This window comes from Diceros bicornis, chromosome 2 (assembly GCF_020826845.1).
Source record: "Diceros bicornis minor isolate mBicDic1 chromosome 2, mDicBic1.mat.cur, whole genome shotgun sequence".
NCBI lineage: Eukaryota > Metazoa > Chordata > Mammalia > Perissodactyla > Rhinocerotidae > Diceros > Diceros bicornis.
Window position 1 is genome coordinate 74,841,336 of NC_080741.1, and position 8,284 is coordinate 74,849,619.

The 8,284-nt window shown below is 52.6% G+C and overlaps 1 protein-coding gene across 1 annotated transcript; it reads right to left on the reverse strand.

Moving 5' to 3' along the window:
* Positions 1-721: 721 nt before the first annotated feature.
* BHLHE40 (basic helix-loop-helix family member e40) lies at positions 722-6,598 on the reverse strand. Its single transcript, XM_058563424.1, has 5 exons — positions 5,771-6,598; positions 5,534-5,603; positions 5,163-5,270; positions 4,146-4,269; positions 722-2,817 (listed from the first exon to the last, which is right to left on the reverse strand). The coding sequence occupies exons 1-5, from the start codon at positions 5,848-5,850 to the stop codon at positions 1,961-1,963; spliced, it is 1,239 nt and encodes a 412-aa protein (XP_058419407.1). The 5' UTR covers positions 5,851-6,598; the 3' UTR covers positions 722-1,960.
* Between the last annotated feature and the right edge of the window lie 1,686 nt (positions 6,599-8,284).

Here is an 8,284-nt window from a genome sequence, read left to right on the forward strand (position 1 = left end):
CTTCAGCAGCAATAAGACAGGATATGGCAAATCCATTAGACCTTGCTAGACTCGAAAATGTTAGACTGCCTTGGCAAAGAGGTGTTCTCCCCAGCATCAATTATTATCGCATAATAATCCATTAAGTCTTTTCTCAATGTGCCTACCCCTCCGGTAAGCTCCCCAGACACAAAGGCCCACGATTTCATACTTTGATTTTCTGTCAAGTTCTAAGGACCACGACAAAAGCAGAGTGGGGGAAAAAATGTACTTTTTGCTCAACTCTGGAAGGAGGCGTAGGATGACTGTAAACCTCTGGCGACGGTTAGTTAAAAAAAAAATGAAACAAATATTTACCTACTAAATTGACTAAGCTTACTCTATCTGAATACAAGGCACATGAAAAGCTGAATGAAATGACACCAAGATTAACTAGTTGTTGCCTTCAGCCAAAAGAGGAGGGCAGAAGGAGACAGCCACATCACACAATGGAGTTATTTTTAAAAATGCAGGAGACCCATCTTTCTCTTCCACAGGAAAAGGATTATTTTATTAAGTCTTTTAAAACAACTACTTAACATTGACTCATAGATAAAAATATTTACAATTTCACACCTTCAGGAAGGCTCCAAAATATAAACACTGTACCTTTCCCTAGAGAAAAAAAATTCTTCTTCTCTTCAAAAACAGGAATACATTCATTTTTCTCACTTTGTAGATCAAGTAATTATACAAATAAACATCTGAAACATTTTCCTTTTTAATATATTTATATAATATATAACAGTTTTACAAATAAAGGCAACAACTTTATACCAAAATAAAAACAGGAAAAGAAAAAGTTAAAACACGATCGGCGATCAAGCATAGTGCATTTTGAAAAGCTGGTGCAGGGCTAGCTGGACAAGTCAGAAAACAAGTACTCTGGACCAAAAATAAAACTTCTTTGAAGGAGACAGAATCCTTTTCAGCAATAAGGACACTCCATGTGCTGTCGGACGAGGGGAATCAGCCTGCAGAAAGGATCTTGCTGTGCCAAGGGCTGGTTAGGCCTTTAAGAAGCTAAGCTTGGTTAAAAGGAGTTTTAAGATAGAACTGAATACGGAGTCGAGCTCTGCTTGTTGAAGGCAGCAATTTGTTACCTGGCTTTAAGCACTTTGGGGTGTTGGGAACCTAGGCGCCTGGATCTCTCAGACTGTGGTTTGGTTCCCTGGACAGCAAGAATGTTTCTAGATGAGACTCAGAAACAGGTGCCAGAGACCCCAGGCACTCCTCCCTCATCCCCTGGCAGCTTGGCCTGTACCCTTTTCAGTTCCTCAGTAAGCTAATCACTATGAAAGCCTGAGTAGGGAACTACATTCTCTTTATTCATCCGAGGCAGGGGTGGGGAGCAGACCTGCGGAAATCTCCCCAAACCACTACCGTGCTATGCCAGTGTCTGCTACCTCACCACTTTGCAGAGAGCTCAGTCTGGCTGCCCTCTCCCCATATGGTGAGTCATGGCGACAAGAAAAGGGAGAAGGGTGGGGTCATAAGGGCTGGCTGGGAACTGTACTCTGGAAAGCCCTCTTTTGAAAGTACCTTTTTCTCAAAGCCACAGACCCGGCTCCCAAGGTGAAGACTGACTCACAGACCAAGACTTTGAAGCTTTTGAAAATCCAGCTGATTTTGTATCAGAGGGGGCTATTCTCTGGGTGGGGAAAAGCCCAGAGGTCTGCTACGATCCCCCCTAAATCTCCTGATGTCAGGCAATCCTTCATGTCTTCCCTACGCCAAAAGGAGCTTCAGTGTCCTATACCAACACACGAGGCACATACACTCACACACACTCACACACACACACTCACACCCCCCAAATCTTCTCTCCACGCCTCAGATGATCGCGGCATACACACCGGAACAATCTCGCTGCACTCACAAACACAATTGTTTTTTGGAAGTAGGGAGGAAGGAAAGCAAAGCAGCAGGATCCCCTAAGAGTTTAGTCTTTGGTTTCTAAGTTTAAAGGGGGGATCTGCTTCAGAGCCTGGAGCAGGGCAGAAGAGTCGATGGCAGGATGGGTTGGCAAGGGAGAAGGGAGTCTCTGGGGCATGAGCAAGGGGGCCGAGATCTTGTCTGGGTTCATGAAGCTGGTGAGGGCTGCAGCGGAGGCGTTGAGGCCGGGGTACAACACTGGGACGGAGGTGGGATACCAGCACTTCTCCAGCATGGGCAGGTAGGCTGTTGCTGACGGTGGGATCAGATAGAAGGGCAGGCAAAAGGGAGGCTGGTGTGGGTGTGGGCCCAGGAACGGGTTGCTGATCAGGTCACTGCTAGTGAAATGGCCTTCATCATCTGAGAGCTGCATCCTGCTCTTTTTTGTAGGGGGTTCTTCAGATTCTTGCTTAATAGCACCGATCCTTTCTCCCATGGTGAACCTGTGTCCATGATCACTCTTGAAGTACGGTTGCTCGCCGCGCAAGTCACCCTTCTCTGATTCTCCTCCATAGCCGCTGTCTGTGTCCGTGTCACTGCCACTCTGCTCCCCACTTGAGTGAGCAAAAGTCCGCTGGATGACGGGCACACAGTTTTTCCCAGGGCCTTCGGAGCCTTTGGCCAGGGAGCTCGGTTTCTCCTTGAAGTCCATGACTTTGGGCGCTGGGTCTGACGGCTTCCTGGAGGTGCCACCCTGCAGCAGCTCTGAGACCACTCGGTGGAGGTGAGTGACGAGCTGTGAAGACTTCAGGTCCCGCGTGTTCTCATGCTTGGCCAGGTACTGAAGCACCTCCCGGGCACACGTCTGGAAACCTGAGCAGAACATCTCTTGGCCTGCTTCCACATTTCTCCCCGACAGGTCACCTGGATCAACACAGACCCAAAGGAAGACATTTCAGAAGGCCCTGTGGTTCACCTGGATACCTGTACTCCGAAGATCAGGAGCTTGCCTTTTTGTTAACAGTATTTGCTGATTTATGTTCCTAACTCCAAAAGTAACATGATCAGAGAAAATCTGGATTACACTGAAAAGTATAAAGAATAAAATAAAAATCATCCATGAGCCTACCACCCAGAGATGAAATATGATTGTAATGGCTGCATAATATCCCATCATAGAAATAGACCATAATTGAGACGGACTATTTCTCCTCTTGTTGAATTTATTGGTTGTTCCTGAGTTTTCATTATAAATGACACAGCAATGAACATCCTCATATGTTTATAAACCACAAAGAGTCATTCATAGAATGTCGATCTCACTGTAGCAAAATGGACAGAGACCAGATAGTCATAAAATGAGATAAAGAATGAACAATATCACCTAAAGTAAGCTTATTTTCAATGACTTATACAAGTTGCAGTCATACTATAATCTTTAAATTTAAAGGCTATTTCTAAGCCTTTTCCCTGTATTCTATCCGCGACCCCCAGGAAATGAGGTATGATCATCTTTCTATTTTCAAGGAGGAAACTGGCAGTTGTGCTTGCTAGGTTTTTGTGATTCTCATCACACTAGCCTTGGAAAGCAGAGTAGAGAAGAATGGAATGAGGGAATGCGTGGAAGAATTTCTCCCCAGTCTGTACAGTATTATTTGGAAGGGGTGAGACGAGAAGGTTAGAAGGTGACTATGATTCTCTGGAAGTCGGTAGAAACGAATGACAAAACTTCAGTGGTTTCGTTAGATTGTGCAATTCGCCAAGATACCTAGTGGCTATTCAGGGAACCACATGAAATGCAGGAAAAACTCCTGCTGTCATCCTGCCAGGATCATACCACACACCGAGCAATAAGGAAGTAGAGAAACAGGAAAACACTGGGGCATGCCCATGACTTATTCTCCAATGAAAGAGGGCTAAGAAGACGAACTATAAATCATCCACAATGCCAATTATAGGTGTCTCGGCATTTTCAAAGGGAGGGGGAAAATCTCCCAGAACTCAGAAACTCTTAAGCCAAAATGCCACAGAAATATTTTATCATTTGACTAATACATATTCATGCCAGGTGGCACACAGCAGCATTCCAAATGAAAAGTCTGACCTTTTAGGAAAGATAAAACAGCATCTCCCCCAACAAATGTGCATAAGCAGTTTGTTGCAGGAATGTTTCTTATACCAGAGGCTGAGCCCCCAGGCTCTCTATTTGTGCTAGAACTCTTAAGAGATGATAGCCAGGCTTGGGCACTCACCAGCTTGTAAACCGCTCTGCAGGGCAATGATTTTCTGCTGCTGCTGATCAATTAGGTTTGTCAGTGCTTTCACATGCTTCAAGGTAAGTTCAAGAACCACCGCTTTTTCCAAGTGACCCAAAGTCTGGAATAAAAAGAGCCTCGGTCAGCAGTGAGCTCAGGGAAGTCCCACCTCTGGGACATTTATTAGCAACGAGAAAGAGAAATGTCTGGGGGGGGGGGGGAAGAAATAGCCTTTCCTGGTTGGCTAAATTTAAAGTTTATAGATTATGTTTTTAAACAGTATATATTATATATATGTTTCTGATTAAAGAACGAAAAACGAGTGTCACCTATCTTCGGAGGCCCTTTGGAAGCTGCAGCTACCTCAGCAGCCGCTGCGGACCTTAACTCGGGGATCCGGAGATAACATTTCTCTGCAGTGCTGTCAACCCAAGCAAGGACCTCTGCTGTGTCTGGCAGCCAGGAGGCTTTCCCTAGCTTCTTTCCTGACACCCGTTCATAACTTCCAGCTCATCTAGGCTTTTTTCTTCCTCCTCAAATACTGTTTTTTTCTCCTTTCCCCAACCAAAGGCTGCCAAAGTAGTAAGCTGTTGGCTACTGCCAAGACAGGACAGGACGTAAAAATTACATACCAAAATAAGTCCGCTTATTTAAAAAGGGGGAGGGCGAGCGAAAAGAGGGGCGTAAATGAAATCTGCGAATTGCTTGGTCTGCTCAAGTCTGTTAAACTAGAGAACCCTGAAAATCACCAGAAGGGCAAGTCTTAAACTCTTGAAAAGGAAGGCCAGTTGGTGTTGGAGCCAACTTGGAGAAGTCCAAGAAGTTCTCACGTCATTTGTATGAGGCTGCCAGAAAATCCCAGGACTGGGGAAGGGTACCCCAAAACAGCCACCCGCCAGCTCGGATCCGGCCATCTGGTCTGCAGTTCCCTGCGGGGCCTGCAGGCGGCGAGTGACCCCTGCCCGCCCTCTGGGCAGAGGAGCTGGCTTGGAGGGGAGCCAGCTTCTCACTTACTGTAAGTTTGAGATGTTCGGGGAGGAGATCCTTCAGCTGGGCGATGCACTCGTTAATCCGGTCACGTCTCTTTTTCTCGATGAGCCGGTGCGGCAGTTTGTAGGTCTCCTGCAAGGCGCACGAGGAGGCGGTGGGCGCCTGAGGAAGGGGGTAGGAACCCCCTTTCTCCCCTGCCCCCGGCGTGATAGGAGTTGGCGCAGCGGAGCAGAGTCACACCCAGAATCACCTTCTGCCCTTTCTTCTCCATGCCACTCAGTAGAGGCGCTGAGCCCAGCCCTTGCATACCCCCGCCAACCTCACAGTGAGAAAACTTTTCTTGGAGACTCAGCGCGTGCAAGGGGTTGGGGTCCCCAGAGGCGCAGTGCTCTCACCTTGCTGTCCTCGCTCCGCTTCATTCCCCGCCTCGACTTGTACACTTGGTACATGTGGGCAAAATCCATCCTGCAGAGAGAGGGATCAGGAAGGGTCGTGACTTCGCGTGCGCACCGGCTGCAAGAGCCCTGGTGGGCAAAAGCCCCCGGATGCGCCCAGAGCTGCTCCGAGTTAAGAGCGGCGCAGAACGCAGGGCTGGAGTTGAGGCTTGAAGGGGCCAGAGGGTGCCAACTTACCCTGGTAGGTCTCCGGGCTCCAGTCCTGGCGCTTTGGGCAGGCAGGCGGGGGGCGGTTGCGCGCTGGTGATCCGCTCCATGGCGCGGCGAGCCGGGGCACTGTGCGCTCCTGTCTGCAGTAGCGGAACGTCGGGGTGAGGACTGTACTGGAAGAGGGTTTGGGGGGGTCTCTCCACAGGAGTTCTTCTGAGTCTGAGCTCCCTGAAATCCGCTAGGCTGCTGGGAGCTGCGGCTTTGAGGTGCTGCTTCAGTTGGGGGCGTGCATGGTGTCCCCGCGGCCTCTGGCTCTGGCTCTGCGCACAGACTGGCGGTGTGTGCTCCCTGCGCCGTCTGAGCCGTGCGAGCCAAGTGAATGAGAAGTGGGGCGGGCGGGGAGGCGGGAGAGAGCGCGGGGGGGCGGAGTGGGGGGGTGGGGGAGCGAGCTGAGGAGTAATGGAGAGGCTGCGGGCTGGGTTAAATGGGAGCGTGTGGGTGGGTTGGAGCTACGTGTTCTACCCTGTGACTCCAGGCACGTCTGGCCGCTGCCGGGGAGGGAAGGAGCGACCTGCCCGCCCTCCCCCGGCTTCATCACATGAGTCTCACGTGTTGGACAACGCTCCCGCGGCTGCGAGGGAGCACCCACCCCCAGCCTGGGCCCCCAGGTGTCTGCGGCTGCGGCTGCCTTTCCCCGAAGAGGGGGTGGCATCGTGGCCTGGGTCCTGCCCAGCCGGGTGGGGGGCGTGGAAGCTTAGAAGGGGCCGGGGAGCCGAGGGGTCCGGCGGGGGGGCCGGGGGGCAGTTGGTAACGTGGGCGAACCTGCCCCAGGGAAATGAAGTAAGTTCCCGTCTCCTGGGAGGGAACGGGGGAGGACGGATCCGCCCGCGTCTGACTCAAGCCGGGAGAGGAATATCCCCTCGCTCGCTCCAGCCCAACCCTCTTCCTCCTCCCCCGCCCGGCCCGCTCGCAGGAACCTGCGCGCAGCGGAGGGAGTCGCCCAGCCCCCTGCCTTCCCCAGAGGCTGGGGTTTCTTTCCGTCCCGGCTTCCCTGCCCCCAGCCCTCCGCCGGCGTCCAGGAATTGCCCGCCGTGGGGAGGGGCCGAGGGCGGGGCGGATGTCACCCCATGGGAAGCGGGCTGGCTGCCAAGCGCAGGGGCAGCCGAGGCCGCCGCCGAGCACGCTGCGCGCACCTGACCGCCGAGGGTGTGCGCCGCAGGCCCCTGGCTGCCCCGGTGCTCCGCTCCGGGGCACAGCGTGCGGGCCGGCAGGCACCCACTTGCGCACCCCCCTGGGTGCCCCAGTGCCCCCTCCTTCCTTCGGCTAGCCAAGCACAGAAAGATACCGGGCGCGGTGCCCTGCGTTCCCTCCCTCTCTGCCCTCTCCGGAGCAGAGGCGTCCGGGTCGCCTCCCCTCCGGCTGCGACGTTACACAACCGCGGCGGCAGTGCCTGCCCTACAGCAGCGCGGGGCGTGACGCTTCACGTGGCCGGGGCTCGGGCCGCCGACTGCGAGCCCCTCCGCTCTGGCTGGGGGACCGAGACCGCTGGGACGCCGTGTGCCCGCCGGGGTCGGCCATCTCCCTGCCTGCCAGGAACTTCGGCGGCGCTGACTGTGGTCTGCACCCAGAGCAGGAGGGAAGAGAAAGACGAGAAAAACTGTCTGCCCATCACCGTGAAATCTGAGCGTTCATTAAGTCGACACACGTTTGTTGAGCCCCCTGCTCTGTGCCAGGCGTGTGCCCGTTGCTAGAGACACTGTGGGGAATCAAACCTAGATTCTGCCCTTGAGTTTACGGGAACCTCTGGGAAGAGGATAAATTGGGCAACGAGGGGAAGGCAGCCCTGGGAAAATTATATGTGTGCCACTGGCTGACAGAGAAAAAAGATGTTTTTATTTCTTAATTTTATTTAATACGAACCAAGATGCCTGAGTAGAGAAGGAGAGGGGAGAAGCTAACCCACTGCCCCGAGCCTGGGGCAGAAAGGCCGCTTCCAAATGGCTCCAGATCTCTGCAATCTCACTTAGGCCGCCGGAGGCCCCCACCTACCTCCCCCGGAAAAGTCCGGTCTCTGTGACCTTCTAACTCAGCCTGGAGCAGGGAAAACAGCTGAACCTCCAAGCCTGCGGTGTGAGCAGCGCTGATGCAGTCAGAGGAGGGAGCCAGTGGAAATTCATGACTAAAATAAGGCCTGGCTGGGGATTTCACTGACCTCTGCGCTGCCCTGCCCTGCAAGTTCGGGGAGTTGAGAGATGACTGTAAGCCTTTCCCACCGCGCCTCGGGTCAGTCACCCCGCTGCTGAGTGACCTGGCTGTGGGAAGAATTGAAAAAAATGGGGTCACCGCTGGGACTGGGTGAAGATTAGCCTCGGATGCAGTTTGGGGGTGGGGGGGAGGCGGTCAGTCTTAATTGGCAGTGTCCTTGACAATCTAGAGAACTGGGATTCACACGTTGACCAAACTGGGAGTGGATTTCCTTCAGGTCGCTTTGGAGAGCTCCCACTTCCTGTTTATGTTTCACAAGCGTCAAACTCATTAGCA

Coding starts and splice junctions, on each gene's coding strand:
- BHLHE40 (XM_058563424.1), bottom strand. CDS start 5,850: ATGGAGCGGATCACCAGCGCGCAACCGCCCCCCGCCTGCCTGCCCAAA. Junction 4,270..5,162: donor CCGAACATCTCAAACTTACA/GTAAGTGAGAAG, acceptor TTTTTATTCCAG/ACTTTGGGTCACTTGGAAAA. Junction 2,818..4,145: donor GCAGAGCGGTTTACAAGCTG/GTGAGTGCCCAA, acceptor GTGTTGATCCAG/GTGACCTGTCGGGGAGAAAT.